Genomic DNA, 25,472 nt, shown 5'->3' on the forward strand with positions numbered 1-25,472 from the left:
CTCGCTGCACCTCCGAGTTCCAAGGGAGAAGGGCCTGTGCTTCTGGGTCAGCCTGACTCTCCCGTTGAGTAGGGTCTGAGTTATGGGCTGATGCAGGTGAGAGAAGCAGTTGGAGAAGGATGCCTGAGGACAAGTCCAGAAAGCTGAACACAAAAGGCAAAGCCTCCCATGACCTGGGCAGTGTCTTATATCATAGATCAATCTTTTCTGTAAAGTTTTTCTTCCTCATCTTCACGACCCCCCAACCCCCTGCCCCCTTCCTCACTTGCTACTCTTTCTTTATCTTCCTCCCTGGCTCCGCTCCCTCAGACCCTCCTGACCCCGTAGCTGTGGGTGATCCTTGGGTGTCATCCCTAGAGCTCTTCTCACTCATGAACTCCCTCAGGTATCAAAAATCCACAGACACTCAAGTCCCTTTTATAAAGTGGCACTGGACAGTCAGCCCTCTGAATCTGCAGATTTCGCATCCATGGACCAAGGGAGCCACTGTATACTTTGGAGAGGAGGAAAATGCACCAAGAAAATGGGAACCAAAATTAAACAAGTAGAAAAGAGACTAAATGAGTGGGAGATTTGGAAGTGCTGGTTGGGGGTCAAAAAGCAGGAGCTGAAGCAGCTGTTTCCGATGCCAGTATTCGTGTTTGTCTCATTTTTGCTCTAGTGATAATCAAAGTTAACATTTAAAGAGCGCTTATGATGTGTCAGGCAGTGTGCTAAAGGATTAACTTATAAATAAATGACTCTGCATGACAAACCTTGGATATGCTATTAATGGCCTTATTTGTCAGGTTGATGAAATTGAAAGCATTATTAAGTATGTTTTACAGATGCAGAAACGGAGGCTCAGAGAGAAGTCTCTCGGGCAAAGTGGTACAGCTCTAAGTGGCAGATCTGGGACTCAAACCCAGGTCAGTAACTGCACGTTTGCATGTTTCACAGGCCCCTGTCGATGGTCAGTTTATCGAGGACAATGGTGTTGTCTCATTTGTCTTGGCAAGTCCGGAACACAGCCCGGTGCCTGGCACACAAGGAGCACCCTTTAAACATTAGCTCAGACTTGGATCCACTTCGTGTAATCTGTGTTTGTTGAACGAATAAATGAATGACTGAAAGTACCAACTAACGGACAACTCCCTTGGGTGCTAGCTGTGGATGGCTCCTCCAGGATGGGGTCTTGAGTTCCAGTAGCTGGGGTCTTTTTTGAGGATTTGTGAACAACAGGGAGATTCTGAACGGTGGTTTCTGTATCCACCACGGGAGTGGAGAATTGATCCATCATGTAGAACCAGGTCACAGTGTGGGGTGTTTTCACGCTTTGTTGTTGACAGGGCAGAAAAGGACCAAGAAGACAGTCAGTGTGTTTCGGGGCTGGGTGGAGGGTGCTGGGGTATTATGTGGAGGGAGGGCTCTGCTCAAGAGAAAAAAAAAATTGAAAACACAAAAGGGACAGTCTGAAAAAAGGATGTTGGAAAAACAAACGCAGAGCTGAAGATGCAGAAGGCTGTCAGGGGAAGCCTGGGGGCTGACGTTGATGCCCTTGCAGAGACCTGTGAGTACAGAGCTCGGACAAAGCAGAGACAGGGTGTGGATGGTCTCACAGGCCAGCGGCTGGGTGGGGTGGCCGTGGTGCCAGCTGGCCGTGGTGCCAGCTCTCGGACGGGCCCACCGGAGCTCCGGGTGCTGGCTGGCTGAGCCTAAGAACTTGTGGAGCCAGCTGACCAGCTGACCGTGACTGAGGGTGTGGGCTTGGGGAAGAAAAGCGAAGGGGGCGGGGAGGGGAAGCTATAGTCACACTGAAGGAAGAACTTGGTGTCTTGTTAAAAGGCAGGAGCGAACAGCACAGAGGACTGATCTGGGGGACAGGCAACTGGGGACAAGGGAAACACCGGCGCTTTGAAATGTGCAAATGAGTTTTAGGGGAGAAGGAGTCACAAGCGCAAAACCCATCACAGAGGAAAACAGGGTGAAACAGAAGAAGCGGAAACAATGAAAATCAGAGAGTGTTCAGTTTACGAGAGACCGATACATGATGTTCAGTGGTTGCTTTGGCTTTGGGGGCAGGAGAACTATAAATACGGCTCATATGTAAATACCACTCACAACCTGAGAAGTCTGGAAGGCTCGGCTAAGACAATCTGTCTGCTGGCGCTTCAACGGCTATGAAGGAAGATATTTGCGGCTGAAAGGACGCTGGATGTGGAATCTGAAAACTGGAATTGAGAGCCAGCTTAGGCCCTGGGGGCGAGGACAAGCCACTGCCATCCCATTGCTTCTGTGTCTGCAGCAGGGCAAGGGCGGAGGTTGCCTTTCACACGATCGATGGCTGTGAGGGCTGCATTAGCCACCTAGGGCTGCCACCACAGAGGACCACAAACCGTGTGGCTTAAAACAACAGAAATCTCTCCTCTCCCAGTTCTGGAGACCAGAAATCCAAGTCAAGATGTCACGGGGCTACGTACCCTCCCAAGGCTCTGGGGGGGATGCTTCCTTGACCCTTTGAGCTTCTGGTGGCCCCAAGCGGTCCTTGGCTTGTGGCCACAGCACTGTAAGCCCTGCTCTGTCTTCACATGCCCCCACCCCCATCTCTGTGTGTCCCCTTTTCTTCTTCTAAGGACACCAGTCATTGGATTTAGGGACCACACTAAATCAGTATCATCTCATCTCGAGACCGTCACCTAATTACATCTGCAAAGACTCTATTTCCAAATAAGGTCACATTCTGAGGTCCCAGGTGGATACAGACTGCGGGATGATACTCAACACACCACAGGCTGCAAACATCAATGAAGCAAAAGCGCTGAGTACATTTAAAAGGTTTCCCTCATGCTTCTCCTTTTTCTTGTCCCTAAAAGGCCACTCTCGCTGCAGTGCCTCTTCATGCACCTCTAATGACTGCCTTGCCCACAGGATAAAATCCAGTCCCCCCAGCTGGCACTGCAGACTCCAGATGCTTCTCTGGTCTCTGTCACTGGAGTTTTCTCACCCTCCCCACGTCTTCCATCCTATGTTCCCAGCCAACTGACTCCCCCTGGATCTTCACCACCCAGGTGAAACCCCTTCAGGAAATCTTCTCAGATGACCCAAAGGTGAATCCTTCCTACTCCTGAACCCCTTTGGCAGATACTCTCCTCCTCTCATAGGGCAGATAATCAGACTCCCTTTGATGAAGCCACCATTTACATCTTGTCTTGTTATTTTTGTGAACTTAAGCCTTTTCTTCTGTACCAGTCAGGCCTTGAAGACTGTGTGTCTTTTTCTAGTTCTTTTTCTAGAATCTAGTTCTGTGCATGGCACGATCCAGTTCCACAGCGGCTGTTAACTGGATCATTTACTTCCCACCACACCACTGTTCCTGCCAAAAGTTCATCCCGGCTGCCTTTCCTGGTCACTTTGGTCCAAAGAGATGTCTTTCTCTTCTGAGCTCCTGCAGCAGTTAGCTCCAAGGTGGTCCAAACAAATGGACCACCTTGTTTCAGGAGCCACTGTGTGTTCGTCTGATATACATTCAGTTCCTTGTTCATTCATGAAGACTCAAGAAGTGCTGTCCAGCCAATCACCATTCATTCACTCACTCATTCACGAAGTTTTCATGATGCCCTTGCTCTGCCTGGCTCCATCCTCCTATTCGGACGGCAAGCAAACTTCCTCATCCTTCTTCCTTCTCCTCACAGGAGCTAACACTGTTCTAAAGTTACACATGCTCGATGTGACAGTTCTATTCAAATTGCTTCAGCTCATGCTTAAAATGAAGTTTTCGTGATGCCCTTGCTCTGCCTGGCTCAGCACTGGGCTCCATCCTCCTATTCGGATGGCAAGCAAACTTCCTCATCCTTCTTCCTTCTCCTCACAGGAGCTAACACTGTTCTAAAGTTACACATGCTCCATGTGACAGTTCTATTCAAATTGCTTCAGCTCATGCTTAAAGGACCAAGTCAAGTGAGGGACTAAAAGTGCTACCAGCTTAAATGAGGAGCTCGAACCCCTCTGAGAAGGCACCAGAAGAGAACCAAGTCTGAGTTCTATGGCCAATGCTAGAAATTAAGGGCCGGGTGGAGGCTGAGCCAGGCTTGGAGAAGAGGCTTCCCAGTACCTTCTGCACTTGCCGTTGGGGGGAATGGAGAGGGCCGGGCTCTGCCTTGAGCATTTACCACCACGGTGATTGCCCTGTCCCACCATGGGCTCTGGTCAACCCCTTAGAAGCCGCAATGTGTTATTCCAAACAGGACTTCCTGTGAGCGCAGCAGGGTCATGAACTGGGGACAAACAGACAGTAGTACGGCCGAGGCAGGACCCTGTGTGCGGTGTATCATGACGTGCACTATGGCAGGCTCAGAACACAAACTGCATCCCTCCTCCAGTTCCACAGTAAGGCTCACTGGCCGTTTCTCCTGCACTGGCCGGAAAGCAAGATCTACCACCCACTCTCCTGCATCAAGGGGGCCTCAGGGCGAGTGAATAAAAGCATTGATTCCAGCTGCTTCTCTGGTCTGAGCGTCTGAAGATGCCCTGGGCAGGGGACAGTGCCACCAGGGGCTCTGGGTAGAAGGGAACCACTTACCAGCATTGTTCTGCTGCTTTGTGTTTTTGATGTAGGCGGAGAACTTGGAGAAGATGTCGATGCCCGCTGTGTTGGATTCCCGGTGCTTCGCAGCCAATTTGGGGTACCTGGAATGCAAGACCAGTGTTCTAGGGTCAGTGAGAACTCAGACCCCCTTCCCATCACCTCACGATGAGTTTCTAGCGGGAAACACTCTTGTTTCTAGCAGGATCTACAAATCTTTTGGTGTTTTTCCAACCCATCCTCTAGGGAGGTGGGCACTTGCATCTCTAATGATAGAGAAAACTAGAGTCCAGTGAGGTGTGGAGAACTGCCCAGGAACGCAGCCTGTGGGCAGAAAAGCAGAGCACCACTCAGAGGGTCCAGGGTGTATTCTCTTCCTGGGACCGCCAACAAGGATGTGGCAATGCCCAGGCCTTAGTCAAAATTCTCAGTGAGTTCTCCTCTGCATCAGGTGGGGTCCCAGACTTTTCCCCAACCCGTGTTAAAATAACTATCCACTGCCAGGCCTGCGATTACAATCCTAGCTGCATGGAGCTAACTCTAGGAGCAAGGAGGTGCTAGGCACCTCGGCACTGAGGCCTCGAAATCATCTCTTGAAAGGAATGGTCCTCTTCTGAAATATTCTCATTTGTGTACAGGAATCAGATGCAGAAACTACCAGGCTACGTCAGTGGGACAAGCATTTACAATTGTTTTATTTCCAGGCATGGAGATATGTTTGCAATGACCCAGCGCCTCTCCCTCATGCATTCTTCCATTTTGAAGCCAGAAGAGTATAAGAGGCAAACTGGGGCTAGGGCTCTCTCCTACTGACCTTGAGACCAAATGAGGCAAACTTGCTTTGACCCCACTGGCACCATCAAAACAAGCCATTCTAATTTTCAAAAAATATTATTTCACAAACATTTTACATGGATGGCCAGGCAAGGGTGGGAGGAGACGGGGGACAACTGCTTCGTCATCATTATCACCAATATGTGGACCTTTGTGATCTCTGGGTGAATAGTGTGGACTGAAAACTATTTGGCTACTTTATGTTTAAAATGCAAAATCTTTTTTTTTGGTTTAATGTTTTAAATAACTTGAACCAAAATGCCTGTAACAAGTCTTTGTGTTCTTTCATTTTTTGGCTTCTCCACTGACCACTAGCTAGGACCACCCACTCCTGGGCCACATGAGGTGGCTGTCAAATTTCAGGTACTGCCATTGGACAAGTCCACGGAAAGTCACTGGGTCCAGCCCTCTGCCAAGAGTCAGATACAGAGGCATTATCGTCCTCATTTTATGGGGAAGCAACCAGAGACCAGAGACGTTAAATGGCTATTTGAGGGCTCGTGGGGAATAAATAGTGGAGGGACCCTGAGAACCCAGTTTTGGGGCGCTGAAGCAGTGACCCTCCCACTGCATCACATCACTTCTCCAATATCGGCAAAAGGTAACTTGTACTGTGTCCACTACGTGCCAGACACTGTTCGAACCCCTTCGCAGTTTCATCATTTACTCCTCACAATTTCACTGGTATTGTCATTAGCCTCATTTCCCACAGGAGACGAACGAGACACAGAGAAGCTAAGCAATTCGTCTAAGTTCACGTGCCCAGGTGGCAGACCCAGGAGCCCAACCCAGGCAGTTTCACTCTGGAAGCCCAGATCTTAAGTTCCATGTCTTGTGGCCTCTCACCGACTCCAATGTTTACCCTCCAATCTCTCAAACACCCCCTGGAGCTGGGCTGAGCACCATGGAGGAACTCCCCTCAACCACCAGGAGGGGGCGCTTTGCACAGGTTCTGCACACATATTTTCCTGAATACCCTGAGAATCGTCAATTCATCTGCTCTGACTTGGGGTACAAAGCAATTGTTCCTGCAGGATGCTGGGTTAATCTTCCAAGACAAGGGAATTTAGGATCATCCATCCCTATTTTGGCTTTCTCACATAGAATTAGGCATGCTCTTAAAATGGAATGTCTTAAATTATTTTACTATATACCAAGTGCTCCTTGTTTTTGCTTGATAAGGCAATAATGTAAAGAGAGAAGGGCCTAGATAATGCATTTTTCCTTTGGGTTTGTTGGGTTTTTTTTTTTTTATGCCATCATTTGATCAGACTTCCACTAATCTGACCATTTCTTCATGGCCAGTGTGGGCCAATCATGATTGGGTGGCAGCAAATCCAAGACAGGCAAAAAAAGGGCCATGTGTTCAGGGAGACCATGCGAGTGCCGTCCTGTTTTCTAAGCACTATGATTCATCGAGATTTGACTTTACAGCATAATGTCCCACTTGAAGACTGTCCTTGTGGGAAGTGTGTCTTCATATATTAACCTTACAGAGTTTGGTAACTAGATTTGGGGCAGCTACTGTACCGGATGTTAAGTGCTTTTATTTTAGCTCCATATTTACACTGCATTTTAAATATGCAAATAAGTGGGTTCCAGGGTACATTTTGTTTCTCTAAAAGGCTAACAAATAGTACTTCATTTATAGAAACATCTTTGAAATAAGATTGTGATGTCATCTGGTGACAATCAAAGAGATGGGCAATTTCTCTAACTCAAGGGTGAGCAAATGATGGCCTATGGGCCAAATCCAGCTCAACATTTGTTTATGTACCTCCCATGAGCTAAGAATACTTTGTATACTTTTAAATAATTGAAAAAAAATCAGAAGAAGTATATTATTTTGTGACATGTGAAAATAATATGAAATTCAAGTTTCAGCATTCACAAATAGAACACAGCCACATCCATTTACTTACATATTGTCTATGGCTGCTTTTACTCTACTAAGACTATATGGCCGCAAAGTCAAAAATGCTCCCTGGCTCTTTCCAGGAAAGTTGGCCAACCCCTGCTCTCAATAATGAAAATTTCTCCCCACTCTGTTTTTAAGATATCTTATTTCAAATGCATTCATTTTAGATATGCACTTAAGCTTCATTCTGGGAAGTAAAACAGTTGGCCACTCAACAAAACAATTTTTTTTTGTAAATAGTAGCAAAAAAAAATAAGATAGGATTGCAGATGGAAATGCTCTGATTGGCTTAGAGTCCCCAAAGACGTCTCACTGACTAACCATAGGCCACCACGCCCCTGAACAAAAGGGCTCCATGCAACTAAACCAACATACAGTAAGCACCTACCAGGGGCCAAGCCCTGTCCCTGGCATTGGGGATACACTGGAGAAAAAGAGAAACAGTCATCTTGCCCTCATGGGGTGACCTCTGCTGATTCCAGGGGCTCTTCTGGCAGCCTGAGTGTTGACCCTCCATTTTCAAATAAGCTGAAAAGTGGAAGGATGTCCCCTCTCTCCCTTCTCTGTTATTCCTGCTTCCTCACCTCACCAAACCCTCACTGGAGAAGCGGATTAATGCTTCTGACTTTTCTGCTCCAGAACTATGAGCTTGCCTTGTCTTGTCCCTGCTACTTAAACAAATGATCCCTGGAGGTGGATGGGGTCTGGCTTATTCACAAAAAGACAACCCCTGGGAACTGTGGATTTAAGACCTAAGCTCACCAGTTGTTTTTATGATTACTGGGAGACGGTCACAAAAGAGGCACCGACCTCTCTAGCTCTTCAAGCTGCCATATAAGGAGCTCTGACTCTACGTCAGCCACTAGGTTTTAAGCAGTATCATCTTCAACAATAGTCCCTTGAGATCGACATGACGTCATCAGTTTATAGATGTGAGAATTGATGATCAGAGAGGGAATGAGTCATTTATCTGCAGCAGAGACCACACATGCTCATTAAATACCCATGTGCCTCTAGAGGGAATGAGTCATTTATCTGCAGCAGAGACCACACATGCTCATTAAATACCCATGTGCCGCATTTCCCTGCCCCTCCCTCTCAGATAGGTTGGGGTCATGCGACTGGATCCTGACCAATAGTATGGGAGGAGAAGTGATGTAACCACTCATAACCCTGGGCTTTAAAAATATTTTGCATCATCCTTCTCCTCCCTCTTTCCCTGCTGAAGGAGTCTTGGAAGAAATGTATTTCAACAGCTACAAAATAGAAGAGGGCCACACTACCCACTCAGACTCTGCACGAGTGAGAAATAAACCTGTATTCTGTTAAGCTACTGAGATTTTGTGGTCAATTAGTTACTTCGGTGTAGCACAACCTGGTGGTTCAGATTAGAACCCAAGGCAGTCTGACTCCAAAGCCCATACAGTAAGCCCCCTACATACGAACCTTCAAGCTGCAAGCTTTCAAAGATGCAAACGTGCATTCGCATGTCCAATCATGTAAGTTAGTTCACGTGTCTGGCGTACACTGTCACGTGCATGCATCCTCTACAAGTGGTTGTGCTTTTTGTGTACTTTACTATACTTTACTGTATAGTATTGTATAGAGTACGGTAGTACGGTATCTTTATTGCAAGCCCCGGATGTCCGGAAGCACGCGTAAAAGCAGCAGTGATGTAGCTGGTACGCTAAGAAGCACAAGCTGTTGTGCTGTACTACTGCACTTTCCAAGGTACTGTACTGCAAGATTAAAAATGTTTCCTTTATTTTTTGTGTGTGTTTGTGTTTTATGTATTACTTGTGTGAAAAGTGTTATACACCTATTACAGAACAGTACTCTATAGCCGATTGTGTTAGTTGGGTACCTAGGCTAGCTTTGTTGGACTTATGAACAGATTGGACCTAGGAACACACTCTCAGAACAGAACTCGTCCATATGTAGGGGACTTACCGTACTTTCAGCCACTATGCCATCCTGTGCTTGGTACTGAGGCTGCTTCTCCACCTCCCAGAGGATCAGAAGAAACTTCGTGATTTTTACTATCATGAAATATCCATAAACATTTCTTAAAATAATGAATTCAAAGTGTCTTCCAATTCTGGTATGGCTCTGAACACTGCTAGTACTTGCGTGATAGTTGACTGACTAAATGACAAGACATGTAACTAGACTTTACCCGTTCACTCCCCTGAATTTTTACCACTGTTTATTTCAAACCGCAACCAGCTCTGGGAAAGCACTTTGAAAAATTCGTGGAATCATAGAACTTCTGCTGAAAGGCATCTTAGAGACTATGTAGTTTCAGAGATGAGGGAATGGGGAGGGTCTGAGAGGGCACGAGGCTTGGCCAAGTTCATACAACAGGCGCTGTGTAGAAAGGTGGCTGGACTTTGGTCTCCTGACTCTCACTTCTGGATCCCATTAACTCGGGCCATTCCACGAGGATGAGGATGAAAGGTAAAGGCAGCATGTCAACAATAATCCCGACGCTTCCCTGTGCAGCATTAACTGGGTCAGTCTAAGGAGAAGGATGGAAGTTCGTCTCATTTGGAAACTTCTTGAGACTTCCTAGATTCCTCACTTTGACACCAAATGCTTTGGGAACCCAATGTGATCTTTTAAAAAGATTGCTGGAGTGTTTGTGTGTGGGTTTTTTCCTTTAAAAAATAGAGCTAAGGGGAAAACGGCTCCCACAATTTCTTGGCTCTCTGGCAGCTTTTACAAACAGCAGTGTGATGAGAAACACATGCTGACCAGCGTTTGTGGAACAGAAACGGGGGTTTTGCTGCCCCCTAGAGAACCAGAAGGCCAGGCTGCCCTCCTCCTGGGGCCTCTGGACATGGGCCACCTGACCGACCTCCCAGCTAGAGTTGGTGGGAAGCCAGCCGAGGTGGGTGGCTTTGCTGTGGGCAGAACAGCCGGTCTCCCTTTGCAGGGCTGAAGCACAGGTTTGCTGACATTTCCTGGGAGGTAATTATGGCACCTACCCCAGTCTGATCCATACAAAGGCATCTAAAGGACACTTCTGGGGCCTCTGAAATGGTTGATGGTCTCATCACTAGGGTCCCACCTTGGTGCCCTTCTGGAGTTGTGCATTTTCAGAGTTTTGAGGTTCTGCTACTGTGGCGCGGTGGACCGTAGGGTCACTGACATGTCAGGAATGGACTTAGTAAAACCTCCTACACACATTGCAGTCCAGAGGGACCTGGACCAGATGAAGCAGAGCTCAGGACTGGTGGAGAGAGAAGTGAAGAGGCGGCGTCTATGTCCTGCATAGCTTAGCCTGATAGGGATCATGGAAATTTTCCAGAATCGGATGATATGGTGATGAATCTGATCACGGCCCTTGTCTGGAAGAATCTACCTGTACACATGGGCATACAATTCCGGGGGCGGGGGATCCTCATGGGCCCCCTTGGTCCTGTTGGGGATGTAGATTAGAGAGCCCTGAGTTAGAGAAACAGCCCCCCAAAGGCACTGCTGAACGGGGACTGAGGAAGCCTGGCTAAGATGGGCATGAAGGGTCATCCTTTCACAGGGGAGGGAATGGAGGCCGAGAGCAAGAAAGAGACTGGTTCGAGGGGTCACAGTGCATCACTGGCAGATCCAGGAGGGGACCCAGGCCTCCAGGCCCAGCCCAGCCCAACCCTGCATGCCTCCACCCACCAGGCTGGCTATCCATCCTCCGCATTGTTTCAGTTTCCCATTCCCATTCCCTGGCCTTGATGGAAGCAAGGACTCCTGCGTGCGGGTATTACTTCTAGAAGGGAAAATGTTAACTTAATCGTGGACTTTCCCCTCTGGATCTCCCAGACAAAGTCCAAACCCTATTTAGTTATTGAAAACAGCATTCATTTTCTGTTGTTGGATTCCAAACCAGAGCCAGCAGTGAGGTTGAGTCCCAAGAGAGGAAGAAGGAGGCTGAGCCCCCTGGGGGTCTTTTCAGCAAAGGTGCTGGCCTGGTATTATGGGTGGGGCTGCCCAGCTGATTTAATCAATGCATTTATTGGACTTGCGGCAATTTCCCACACTCAGTATGGAGATAAACTGTCCTAATGTGGATGGCTGAGAATACATTTTTAGGAAGAATGTATAAATGGTTGAGGCTTAATTAGATCACGACTGGGAGTTCTGATTTAACAGTGATCTGCTAGATGTGTGACCTTGGGCAAGTTACTTAACCTCTCCGATCCACAGTTTCCCCGGCTATCAAATTAGGATAATGATAGCACCTACCTTTAAGGGCCCACTAAGTGAGGGCTATATAAATATCAATTAAAAAATAAAACTTTAAAATAAATGCAAGATGGTCATTTTTATAGTCAATCCCACTTATTTTACCTACTAAGTATGTCCTAAAATCCTTCCTACCCCTCTCCCCCCATTTCCCTGTCACTGCCTTAGCCCAGCCCTCCAGTCTATCTTACACGGAATGTCACCAGTTGGCTCCCTCCTAGTCGATTTCTAGGAGCTTTTCCTCCTCTGCCCTCCCCATCTCCCCCCATCCCCCAAAGTAAGCCTGAAAACGGATTCTCCAACACTTTTGCTTAAAGCTTTTCAGGGACTATCCCACAGGATAAAGTCTGTGCACACCTTACTCTATATGTAATATTATTGTTCCAGTTTTTTTTTTTAAAGGTGATTGTTTGAATCCCTGATTTCAGTAGAGTACAATGAACAAGTCTAGCTTCCAGCAGCTTTTAGAATTCTCCTCTCTTCTGTTCACTCCTTTTTCCCATCAGGAGCAGCTTATCTACCGGACAAGAACCCACAGCCCTCTGGTCTCTCCTCCCCCTGAGCTTGTTTTCAGAAGAGGAACTGCCTTCAGCCTGTGATTTTCATGTTTAATTATGGGCTCCGACCTGACAGGGTCAGATTTATGACTCTTGTTCATACCTTGGTGTGGTTTTAAGTCATGGGATTACCTCTCTCCTGGCTGACTTTTCACTTCGTCGGCCTTTCAGCTCTTGTTCTGCAATGAGGGAGCCTTGGCCTTCACTCAGGCCGAGGGACCTGGCGTTAAGGGGCATCAACTCTTGGGGTTGGACTTTGTGGAGCAGGTTTGAGACTGGCATCCCTTTGGGGGTGGGGAGGGCCATGCGGGACTCTCTCTTTGCAAAGAGGGTCCTGGGCTCTGGATTGATGAGGCTCCTTTGGAAATCTCCCCCAGGATCTAGAAAAGCACAAGGACCCCCTCCCTGTCATTAGCTCCAGAAACAAGCAGCTCATTACTTTTCGGGGGTCAAAGTCTCCTCCAGGAACTCTTCGATCTTATTGACGTCCGTCTTCACGTCTCCATTGAAGGTCAGGAAGGGCGGATGGGTGCCAGGGGCGAGGTTGTGCAGGTCGGCTGGCTTTCTGTGGAGAGAGCAAGGTTCAGGGGTGGCTTACACCAGGGTGCTTCACGGACAGGGAAGCCCAGGGCGTACTGTCCATTAGACGCCCGTCGGCAAAAACAGACCCGGTGTGAGGCGTAGGGCAGAGGAGGTCGGAGAGATTCTGGAAGGATGTGGTGTGACACAGGATATCCGATCGGTGGGATTCAGTGAGAGAGGAGCAAGTCGGATGGACTTTGAAAAAGCAGTGTGATCACAGGTGAATATCTAAGCTAAAGCCAAGCTTCTGATACCCAGAGAGGAAGTTGGGCTTTGCTTTCAAAAGGTCCTTCACCCACCAGCTTTACAAAAATGCACGAGGCAGAATCCCAAACTTTAAACGTTCATGAATTCAGTCACGCTTTTACACGAAGAACGATCTTCTCTGTTCTTTAAGGTTTGCGCAATGGGAAGGGAGTGACCTTGTGTTTGCCGTGGGCCCCTATTCACGTCCAAGGCTGAGCTTCTGGGCTCCCCACAGCCGGTCAGAATGGAGGTGCAGAGATGGAGCAAAGCGAGGGGAAGAAGGGCGGGCGGACGGATGGAGGGAAGTGGGCAGGGAGAAAGCTGCACAGAGGACAGAGGGAGGAAAAGGAGAAATAATGATGGAAACTTCCCCGGGCAGGGATGGACCATCAGTCACCCCAAACGCTCTCTCTGAGAATGCCACACTCCTGTGGGAGGCAAGCGTGGAAAACATTAGATGGAGGAACCCAAAAGGAGTAAACAACAGGGAAGAGGAGTCTGTAATGAAACACATTCCTGGCATAATCAGCTCGTGAGGGGAAGAGAAGAATTTCAATTAAGGTGCCCCTCCCACATCCTCGCCCAACACGCACACTCTCCAGCTGCCTTCTATGGCACTTGGAACTCCTCAGACAACTGACACTGAGAAAAGCATTTCTAAAATCGAATTTCCTTGGTCCCTGTGTTTGCTTTGTGAGTGTTCTTTCTTTCACACATTCTTTACCTTCTCCTCCTGTTTTTGAAAGCTCACCTAAGGCAGCAATGCTTGGGTTCTCAGCAGGGAGGGAAAATCTATACTGATTTTATTTTTCAGCAATGACTTCTCTGTGGCTTAAAGATCCAGAAATTATGAAGGATGATTTTCTTTTTCTAGGACTCAAGAGAACAACGGGCTCTGGAGTCTGGCATCCTTGGGAAGTACTGCCCTGACCGCTGGAGCTCAGCTGACGTTGCCAGTGGACACTGGTCAGGGGTGGCCCCCTCTCTTTGTTGACCCTCTTCAGTAGTTATGAAATTATGTAATTAGAACTTAATTACATATTGCCAAGTCTAACTTACAGATTATTTAATGTATATCAGTTCTCCTTCCCTGCCTGGATTGCCAGCTCCCTGAGGGCAGAATGATGCTAAGAAGAGCCAGCATGTGCGGTGTTCTTGCTAGAAGCCAGCCCTACACCATGCAAGTGGTCCATGGCCTGCCTCATCAGATCCTCACAATAACTCTAGAAACAAGGCATAACTTTTATCCCCATTGTACAGGTAAGGCAACGGGCTCAGAAAAGAGAAGATTCAAGGTCACTCCACCAATTCATGGTGGTGCCAGGATAAGAAATTCGTTTTATTAGGAATTGCTAAACTTCACTGTATCATACATTTTTTAAATTCCTTAATTCATATACACATATATATATAATTTTTTTTTTCAGTAAGCAATTCTCCTTATCTATAAAACTGGAGTCGTGATACCTGCCTGGCCCACCTCAAAGGGTGTTGGCAGGATCGGATGCGATGACAGCTAGGAAAGAGCCTTGCAAGGATCTAAGGAATGCTGGGATGGTTCCCTCTCCCATTCTGATCCCCAGACAAACACGAGTCTACTTTCACAGATGATACTCCAAAGGCCTCCTATTCTCCACTGGAGGAAGCCAATCTTTCCAACTGCAGGAAAGTCTGCTCTCTGTAGTTGTCACAGACAATGTCTGCATTTCGTGTGTGTTTTCATTCATTTAACAGAAATTAGTCAGGGCCCCGAACGGATGCATTGGCTGCTGTGGCAGATACAAAGAAACTTAAAACATGATCTCGACTTGCCCTTGAGGAACTGAAGGTCTGATGCGAATGACAAGACAAACTGCATAACTGATGTGTCCTGAAGAACGTGCCATTTGAACCAAGAAGATTGGGGTTTTAGTGGCAGCCCCTCCGATTCCAGGTGGGCACCTTGGACAAGTCATTTAAATGTGTCTGTCTTGGTTTCCTCCTATAGAACGAAGAAATAAGATCTCCTTCACAGGGTTACACTTTATGTGATTTTTTTATGGGAAAGCATGCACTAGTTGTAAAGCATCGGGATTGCAGATATCGTAAATTGGTGAGATGCAAAACGGACCATAGATGCTGGGTGAGTCTGGAGGGAGGCTGAGTGATAGATTTGCCTGAGAGTGGTAGGGTGGGAGGGGGAAGCTTCCCAGGGGAGGGGGTTGCTTCTGGGGGCTGGGCACCATCTCTCCATTCAGGAAAAACAGGGAGCCTCTGTGAGACAGAGCAAGCATCCCAGGCAACGACTGGAGGCCAGAGGGACAAGGGCAGCAGAAGGTGGTCCAGCCCGCCAGAGGCAGGTAGGTCCTGGGAGATAATGTCGGGAAGAACCAAGGCAAAGACAAAGGAGGGCTGCAGATGCATTTACGCTGCAGGCAACGGGAAACGTCAGGAGGTTTTCTGAGTAGGGAGAGCCACGTGATGAAAGGATTATTTTAGGAAGACTATCCTTATGATAATATAAAGGATGGATCAGAGAGAGACAGACAGAAACCAGAAGGATGAAGACCAGTTTGAAGAACAGAGAAACAGTCCAGCTGCCCGTGGTGGGACCCACACCATGTGTGGGCTTTGGGAATGGACAAGAGAGCCTGGAAGTAAGAGACAGCGGGGTGAGAGAATGCCCTGGGCTTGGCGACTGATGGACAATGGGGGTGGCAAGAGAAGGGAGCTGGAAACGTTTCAGTGCCTAGAAAAATGGAAGAACAAAGGAGTTCAGGAGGGGACCCCAATCCAAAGGGAGAATGAAGGTACAATTTTTGACACACTGATTTCAAAGTGATGACAGAAAATCCAAGTGGAAATATCTAGAAGAGAGCAGGGCTCTGGGTATGGAATAATTGACATCAAGGTGACAGGGAGAGTATGCTAAGCTCACTGGGGGAAAGCTGTGGCAGGTGATAAAGACCCAGGGAGGGAGCCTGAGCCAGTCCGCATTTAAAGGACAGGCGGAGGAGGGGAAAGAGAAGAAAGATGGAAACGGTGTGGCTTGTGATGGTGAACAATGCCCGTATTTTCAACAGCTATTACAACTGCACTTTAAAAGCAGAACACTAGTAACTCTCCATCCCAGTCTCTAATCCAGAGCTCTCACACTAAGGAGTTCTAAAGATGGGAACATAGTGGGAGAAATAGTCTGGATCCCAGCTCCTTGGAAACTCAACCTCTCACACCTGAAGTCTGGCTGGGGTCCCCTAGGTTGGGGGCATTAGTAGGACCAGAATGGCTCCCTCCCAGATTTTTAGATGCTGCGCCCATCTCTGTGCCAGACACTCTCAGTCGAGATACCCATTGTCCATTCCCTCCTTCTTCCTTGCTAATCGGGACTTGCTCTGTTCCAAGGGTGTTGCTCGCTTTTGCAGCCTCCCTTGTAACTAGGGCTTTAGGGCTCTGGCCAGCAAGGTGTGAGCAGGAGGCTGCTGGGAGCCTCGAGGTTTTCGCCCTCCCTCGTGGAAGAGTCTCTCTTCCTGCAGAGAAGCATATTGCTCGTGAATGTGTCATCCTTTACCTTTTCAGATCCACAGTGGTGACATTGAACACAACTCCTTTCAGCCAGAGGATCATAAAGAGACGCTGAGAGAAGGGACAGTTGCCAATGCTTTCCCCATCGATTCCAGCCTAGAAAGAAGAGCACCAGAGTCCTGAGTTAGCTTGTGTACATCAGCGAGAAGGAATATAGGACTGTAACAGCCAGACACCAGTCTGGGCAGAACCGAAAGTCCATGCCCCAGCCTTACTTTAAAGTTGCCCTCTAAGATTTATCCTTGTCTTCCTAATGTTTATGCAAGGTGACACCTGGCACAGGGTAAGGGCTCGATAAACACGTGTAGAACTGAATGTGAGTTTCCAGCATGGTGATTATGGAGAGTCATAACTTTCTGAAACCATTGAACCCTTGCATCTCGGGGTAAAAGGAGACCTTCAGGGCTTCCCTGGTGGCGCAGTGGTTGAGAGTCCACCTGCTGATGCAGGGGACACGGGTTCGTGCCCCGGTCCGGGAGGATCCCACATGCCGCGGAGCGGCTGGGCCCGTGAGCCATGGCCGCTGAGCCTGCACGTCCGGAGCCTGTGCTCCGCAACGGGAGAGGCCACAACAGTGAGAGGCCCGCGTACCACAAAAAAAAAAAAAAAAAAGAGAGACCTTCAGCATCACATAGTCTAACACAAATGATGTCGGACCAACTTCTATACTCTTGAGTAATCATCTTGTCTATGCTTGAATATCTCCACTCACCGGCAATGTATATCTCTCAAATCAGTCCATTCTGAGGATAGCTCTAAACCAGTTCTAATCAAAGAAATGCTTTTCTTTGGTTATACCTCACCAAAGTATGTTCCTCTGTCGTTTATCTTCTACCCTCTGGTCCTTACTCCATGAAGACGTCGTGAGTACAGACCCTCAGATTTTGACCCTATGTCTTTCTATCTTGTCAGCAGGCTCGAGACGTTACTCAATGTCCCACTAGGTTCTGACTACTACTTGACCTAGTGTCAATAAACCATTCATTTGTTAAATTATCCTTTTGCTCAACGAATACGTATTGACCATGTACAAGGCACTGGAAGAAATTACACAGGGGATTCAAAACTGCATTTACTCAGGAGCTTATGGCCTCCTGTGGGGTGGCCTGGGGGATGAGATGGGAGCACATAGGAAAGCATGACAGATAGCATTATTGAGGACCTGCACACTTCTGCTCTCCACATTTCCCCTTCTCAGTACCCTCCTCAAAACAGCAGATTTCTTTTTTTTTTTTGTCTGAAAGGCAGGTCTATCTTTACCTCTGAGTAGGCTGCAGAGATGTGAATTTTATAAAGAATACACTTTCAGAAACATACGAACAAAAAGTTTGGGGAACTGATCTCTGTGTAATTTTTTTTCCAGTGAGTGGTTTATTGGCCCCAAAATGGTACTTGGAGGGAGAAATCACCCATTCATTCTAGTTTGCTGTTGGCTCCCCTGGAAATCGTGGTGGCATCAGGACCAGGCTCCACTAACAGGGAGGGTTCAAAGAGGGAAGGCCCCCCAGCCTTGTTTGCAAAGCTGCCAGCAAACCAACCAACATCCTGGAATGGGGGCTTACTAAGAGTTTCTTTTTCTGAAAGAGAAGGAGAAAAAAACTACCCTCCAAGCTCATCACATTATTTTTCCCCTCGAGGTTTGTTTGCTGTGGGGTTCGGGTGGGAAGGCAGGTTTGTGTCCTTATTTCTACCTGGCCCATCGCTCCCAGCAGAGGCTCAGGTTTATAATGGAAAACTGGCACCTTTGACGGTATTGCTTGTAGGTAATTGCTATGAAATTACAGTTATTTTACCTCTCTCTTAACTCCACCCAGAGCCCCTTCCTGATCCAGTTCTCACTTTCCTTAGTGCTGGAGACAGACCCACCCTGATTGTTTCAGACACCACGGCTAGGTTATAGAAAATCAGAAAGGTGGAGGGCAACAGGGCGGGCGCCACCCCTGCCCACAGGGCTAAAGTTACTGATAAAGCCACACTCAGACAGGCGACTATGAATTTAATAATAGCTCGTTGCAAAACTTGAGTTGATGACATCAGTTCCCTAAGACTTTCTTTCCCAAGAAGCACTCATCTGGCAGGTTCCTGGTCCTTTAAGACATCCTGACAAAGGAACTTTTCCCCAGGGCCGGTTATGGTGTAAGTGACAAGTGGAGAAATTAAAAAACAAAAACAAAAAACAAAAGCCACGGTCCACACACTCTCATCTGTTTTACCTCGGGGGGTGGAGGTGGTCATAAGGGGATTGAAGGAGGTACTATTGAATTATTGGAATTCTTATTAGCTGGACCAAAAATTCATATAATAATGTTAATAATACCAACGAATGTCTATATAGTCAGGCACTGTTCGAAGTGCTTTACGTATATTATTAACTCGCTTATTGCTCATGTGAAACCTGTGTAGTGAGATAGTGTCACCATTTTACAGATGTGGAAGCTCAGTGGAAATTACAGAGAGGGGAAATCACTGGTCTGAGGGTCCCTGGAATGAACCCAGGCGATCTGGCTCCAGATCCTGAGCTCTTAACTGCCATGCGCAGACTCCACCCTGAGGGCCCAGCCCAGACGGGTAGCACGTTCACCCAAGGTCGCAGAGCAGGAGGTGTGGGTGCTGGATGTGCGTGATGCATCCCCGCCTTCAGTCCATGTCGGGGGTGTACAGGCTGGTGGTTGTCACAGCTCCCCACATTTCCACTATTGTCTTATATTATAATTCTAGACCTAGGAGACAAAAATTGCCGAAAGACCAAGAGAAATAGTATGCGAGGATTTTATGATTTACACCCTTACTGTCTTTGCATCTCTCTTGAAGCTTCCCCTTCCCTTCCCTTTTCTTGTGCTAGGAACATTTAACATGAGATCTACCCTCTTCAAAAATGTTTCGGTGCACAATGCGGTATTGTTGACTGTAGGTCCAGTGCTGTAAGCAGCTCTCTAGAGTTTCCTCACTTTGCTCAAATGAAACTGTATTCCCGTTACTAGTAACTCCCCACTCCCCGCTCCCCTTGCCCCTGGCAACCACCTTTCCACCCTTTGACTCTATGACTCTGGCTATTTTAGTTACTTTATGTAACTGTATGACTGCAGTATTCCCGTTACTAGTAACTCCCCGCTCCCCCCTCCCCTTGCCCCTGGCAACCACCTTTCCACCCTTTGACTCTATGACTCTGGCTATTTTAGTTACTTTATGTAACTGGAATCGTGCAGTATTTGTCTTTCTGTGATTGACTTAATTCATTCACCATAATGTCCTCGAGATTCACCCATGTTGTCGCATATTTTCGAATTCCCTTCTTTTGTAAGGCTGCATAATATTCCACTGTGTGTGTATACCACAGTTTCTTTATCCATTCATCTGTCAGTGGACATCCAGGCTGTTTCCATATCTTGGCTATTTAAATAGTGCTACAATGAACACAAGGGTGTTAAGATCTCTTCCAGATTCCAATTTCAATTATTTTAGCTAGCCACCGGGAAGTTGGATTGCTGGATCATATGGTAGCTCTATTTCTTGAGGACCCTCCATACTGTTTTCCATAGTGGATGCACCACTTTGCATTTTCACCAGCAGTGTGCAAGGGTTCTAATTTCTCCATATCCTCACCAAGACTTGTTCTCATTTGTTTTTTCCAGAAGGGCTACCTTGACAGGGGGGAGGTGAGATCTCATCATGGTTTTGATTTGCATTTCTCTCGTGATTAGTGACATTGAGAATTTTTTCATATACCGGTTGGCCATTTGTATGTCTTCTTTGGAGAAACATCTATGCAAGTCCTTAGCCATTTTTCAGTTGGGTTATTAGGGTGTTGTTTTTTTTTTTGTTTTTTTTTTTTACTATGGAGTTGTTTAGTCTCCTCTTTTCTTCCTTCACAACTCACCAGTTGCCCATGGAAACCATTTGCTAAACTCATGGGTTAAATGTGGTGAGCTTGTGGCAACCACTTAAAACATTAACCAAGAACTTGGTGGGGCTCAATGGGACCCCAGGCCCTGAAAAGTATGAGGGAAAATCCAGATGGGCTGTGGTCCAAAGAGGCTCTGAGCAATGTGGGCTGGGGACAGGCAAAAACATGGTGTACTGGGTTGAATAATGTTCCCCCCTAAATTCATGTCCACACAGAACCTGTGTGCGTGACCTTATTTGGAGACAGAATCTTCACAGATGAAAGCAAGTAAAGATAAGGTCACGCTGGATTTGGGTGGGCCCTAAACACAACTGGTGTCCTTATAAGGAGAAGGAAGTTTGGACACAGACATAAAGGAGAAGGTCATATGAAGAGAGATTGGAGTGATCTGTCTGCAAACCCGGGAACACTAAGGATGGCCGGCAGACCCCAGAGGCTAGAGGAGACAAAGAAAGGGTCTTCTCTAGAGATTTCAGAGAGAGCATGGCCCTCATGATAACTTGATTTCAAACTTCCAGCCTCCAGAACTGTGAGAATACATTTTTGTTGTTATAAGCCACCCAGTTTATGGTGATTTATTTTGTCAGCACTGGGAAACGAAAGCGAACAGTAGGGTCAAAGGAGAATTGTGTACAGCTACTGGCAAACTTCCCAAGTTCACAGTTCTGCTTTGCCATGGGCCTCGTGTGCACACAGCTGCCAGCCAGCTATGACCCCAAAGTACTGTCTGTTCCCTAGATATAGTAAATTTATTTACTATTAAGCGTATATACTATACTATACCTTGTTATACTGTACGGTATTATATACTATATTATTTAAGTTGTAATAAAACATAAAATATTATACACTGTATAATATTACATACTATAATAGTAATATACACTAACAAACGTAAGGTAGATAGCTAGTGGGAAGCAGCCGTATAGCACAGGGATATCAGCTCGGTGGTTTGTGACCACCTAGAGGGGTGGGATAGGGAGGGTGGGAGGGAGGGAGATGCAAGAGGGAAGAGATATGGGAACATATGTATATGTATAACTGATTCACTTTGTTATAAAGCAGAAACTAACACACCATTGTAAAGCAATTATACCCCAATAAAGATGTTAAAGAAATAGTAATAGCATGATGTAATTATATAGGTTGTATGATTATACTTTATATGTTGTATGCCAGCTAAGTCATATTATATGTTCTGAAATATTGCCTTCCACATAGTCTCTCCCCCATATGGTGAGCTTGGCTTTCCCCAAACACGACTATGTTTTATTCACGTTACCTTCAGCAGCAACAAGCACAGGTACCTGAAACTGAATTGATACTCAGTGCCTGTTAGAATGGATACATGTTGAGGGGAGGGTGATACTGCTCCACTTTTATGGCTTGAGTATCCCCAAATTTTGATGTTGGCCCTCTGAAGAGCATCCTGAGAAAGAAGCTTGGGTTGTAGAAGACATTACAGCAGGAGATCACGGTTCTAGACCCACCTCTGTCTGTAATTCACCGTGTGACCCTGAGTCTCAGTCTTTGCACTTATAGCTTCCCTCAGTGTTGTGAATTCAAGTGCCTAATGAAATTAAGCAGTTTAAGACAGCAGTTCTCAAACTCTTTGGTCTCAGAATCCTTTTATGCCTTTCATGATTGGTGAGAATCCCAAAGAGCTTTTGTTCATGTGGGTTATAGCTATCGATATTTACTGTATTATAATTAAAGCTAAAAAATATTTCAAATATTTGTTTACTCATTCATCAAAATATAATACTAATAATAAACACATTACATGTTAACATAAATAACGTTTTAATTAAAGAAACCATATATTTAAAAAAAAGAAATTTAGTAAGTAGAGTGGAATTGTGATCTTTTTACAAAATCTTTAAAGTATGACTTAACAGCAGTTGGCTTCTGCATTCAGTCTTTTGCTAGTATATGAAGAAAATCTGGCCTTACCCAGATATGTAGTTGGAAAGGGGAGGAGTAATTTAATAGCCTTTTTAGATAATTGTGGGTATTTTTCTTTTAAACCACACCTAAACTCAACAAGTGGTAGTTTCTTAAAGGTTAGTCGATAAGTGGAATTTGACACCCTATCAATGAAAGTCTTCTGTTCCACTAAAACCCATTCATCTGTCTCACACTTTGAATGGGTCTTTTACCCATGAATGATTTTGTCACGTCACAAATTCATCTTTTGGAAAATAGCATTTCACGGAATTAAACAGATCTTCCAAATGGTGATACATCTCTTTATACAGTAGCAAAATATCTCCTTCAGTAATATGACCACCAAGCTCAGCAGAAAAGTTCAAGCAAAAAGAGGCTGCCAAGATCCTGGTGGCGAATACCTGTTTTCCAATATCCTCATTTTCTCCTGAAACCTTGTCTTTTATCATTGACAATGAATACTGTCAGCTGTTAGTCTTGAAATGACAAGCTCGTTTCCTTGATTTCCCAGGAAATGTCTGGCAAATAAATACCAAGTAGTAAAAACCATAGTTTTTCTGTTGGTTGTCTTTCAGGTAAAAACTGTTCTGCGAAAGAAACTTCTGGTCACAGCTCAATCGCACAAGTGCTTCTCCTGAGACAACCATTGTGCTTGGCGATGAGGCCAAAGAGCTGGATGTGTATTTCCCATTTCATCTGCCAGAATGTTTAAAAGACATGTACTTGTGAGTTGAGATTTAATTACGTTCGATAATTTTTACTGCTTCATCAAGATCATTCACAAACGAGACTGGCTTTTGTTTTTTTTTTCTGTCCATGCATGACTCCTCCGTTATACCACTGCCTCTATTTGCCCTAAAATGCCAGCAAATTTTACCCACAAAACAGCAACCCCAGGGAAAAATGATGACTTTGAAAATAGTTGTGACCTCTCAGCAACCCCCGCAAAGGATCTCATGGACCCAGGAGTCCATGAACAACATTTGAGATCTGTTGGGATAAGATACCCCATGAACAGACCAGGTACGTAGAGCTTCCTCTCCAGACAATAGAGTGAAGTTGATAATTGCCCCCAAATCATTTGAGGGCCCCAAGGTCCAGAAGAGGGAAGAATTATTCAGAAAGGATCCAAAAAGGAATAGCGGAATGGGGAGAGATGACATTTAAGCTTGACAGATGTCGTGTCCCTTACCAATTTATTGTTTCACAGCTCTGAAGGCACCCTTCAATAAATGCTGGGTGAGAAACAGTGGCAATTCCTCTCGGCATTTCTAAAGTGAGCACGAAGTTAGGATTTCCCAGAAGGGAGGACTGGAGGGACCCTGCAGGAAGAAGGGGCTCTTCCGCTGCCTCTGGCGTGGGCTGGGGGGTCAGCAGCGAGCCTGCCCCCGCCCCAACCCAGAATGTGATCCCTCCGGTTCCCTGCGGGCTCATCCTGCTGCTAGCCCTCCGGACACAGAAGGCAAAGCCTCCATGTAGCCTGCGTAAGTCTGCCTGTGGCCAGGGTGTCCACACAGATCTGCCACTTACTCCGCGAGCCCCGTGTGGCCTGAAGCCCCCCATTCCCGCCGGCACCTGGACCCCAGTGCACACCTATGCCCCCACTGCTGACCGTCTGCTCCCGTCCTGAGCGCTGGAGGGTGGCTATTGCTTGCCCAGCGACTCCAAACCAGCTCTAGCCTTGCCAGACCGGTGAACGTCTACGCTTTCTGCTGGGCTGACCACACTTCCCCTGTGAGAGTTGAAACCCTTCTAAGTTTGTCATCCCTTGGCTATTCTCCTTCAACTCTAGGGTACCATGTAGTGTCCTTATATGTAATGGTTACTCTTTTATCATAGTTAACTATTGCTCTCTGTTAAACTCCTGCTAAAATCACCGTGTGGTTTCTCTCTCCTGATTGGACCCAGACTACGACAGATGCTTAGATGTCAGATATAGATGTCAGATATTTCAAAATGGAAGATTTTTAGGCTATTTGACTGATTCCTTTAAAAATCTCACACGGTTAAGTCCTAAATGAGGTACTAGAAGAAAGAAACCTGAATTTTCTCCAGAAAGTTAATTAAGTCACCATTTATGTCACATTTCAACTTTGTGTTACTTTAGTCCATGAAAATTATCCTTGAAGACTCAAGTGATTAAAAATTTTTTTCAAGTTACAGATAAAAATTCTACAACAGTTGGACTAGAACTGACCTCAAGGTTGATATGGTCCAGCTCTTTCTTTTTACTGGTAAGGAAATAGGCCCAGAAAGTTTAGACGTTTTGCCCATGGTGGCACAGCCTGGTCCCATGGCAGAATCTAGGATATAATTTTTGTTTTTAATGCCGCGCCGTGGCTTATAGGATCTCAGTTCCCCGACCAGCGATTGAACCTGGGCCATGGCAGTGAAAGCCCGGAATGCTAACCACTAGGCCACCAGGGAACTCCCAGGGATACAATTCTTGATTCCCAATTCCTAGCTTTTCTCTACGCCAGGCTAGTTTTTCTCTTATGGAAGAGTGTTGAAGCGACAAAGACCACAGGAAGAGGACCTTCTTTGGATATAAAGTGACTCATCTTTATAGCACTAAACGGATGCATATCACGTGGAAGAGAAAATTTTTCTTCATAGTAGCGATATCTGGATCTGCCCACTTTCTCTTATTCATGTAAGTCAGATAATATTCCTTCCTATGACCATTCTTTTTAATACCAAATTATCTGCCGTTCCAATAATTTGGTTGGTCAGCTTCCCATGAACAGAGATGGGATTTGGGGCGGGTTGTGGTCCGCTTGAAGATGGCGAGTTCTACCCTTGAAGAAACAACATTCTTTTTCTCAGTAGTCACATAAGGCTTAACTCACTGGGGTCACTCAGGCATTTTTCATTCAATAAGCAGTCAGGTAATAAGTATACATTTGAGGCTTCAGAGATTCTTAGCATTTATCTGAAGCTGATTATAAAGGCTGAATCAGCTCTATGCAGAAGGCTGCCTATATCATGTCATATGAGGAATTTCAGGTGTATTCGTCAGGGTTCTCCAGAGAAAGAAAACCAATAGGATTTGTGTGTGGATAGAGACAGAGATAGAGATAAATAGAGAGAGAGAGAGAGAGAGAGAGAGAAAGATATATATATATA

At 46.2% G+C, this 25,472-nt stretch overlaps 1 protein-coding gene across 3 annotated transcripts in view; it reads right to left on the minus strand.

Moving 5' to 3' along the window:
• CLIC5 (CLIC family member 5) overlaps window positions 1–25,472 on the minus strand; it is a 168,869-nt gene that overhangs the window by 34,435 nt on the left and 108,962 nt on the right. For all 3 annotated transcript variants that reach the window (XM_024766158.1, XM_024766157.1, XM_024766159.1), the window contains 3 exons: window positions 16,482–16,591; window positions 12,546–12,671; window positions 4,559–4,665 (listed from right to left, as the gene is read on the minus strand). In XM_024766158.1, coding sequence (XP_024621926.1) covers window positions 4,559–4,665; window positions 12,546–12,671; window positions 16,482–16,591 — 343 coding nt within the window. The remainder of the gene's footprint in view (window positions 1–4,558; window positions 4,666–12,545; window positions 12,672–16,481; window positions 16,592–25,472) is intronic.

The sequence above is a fragment of the Neophocaena asiaeorientalis genome, unplaced genomic scaffold (assembly GCF_003031525.2).
Source record: "Neophocaena asiaeorientalis asiaeorientalis breed wild unplaced genomic scaffold, Neophocaena_asiaeorientalis_V1.1 scaffold46, whole genome shotgun sequence".
NCBI classification, from domain to species: domain Eukaryota; kingdom Metazoa; phylum Chordata; class Mammalia; order Artiodactyla; family Phocoenidae; genus Neophocaena; species Neophocaena asiaeorientalis.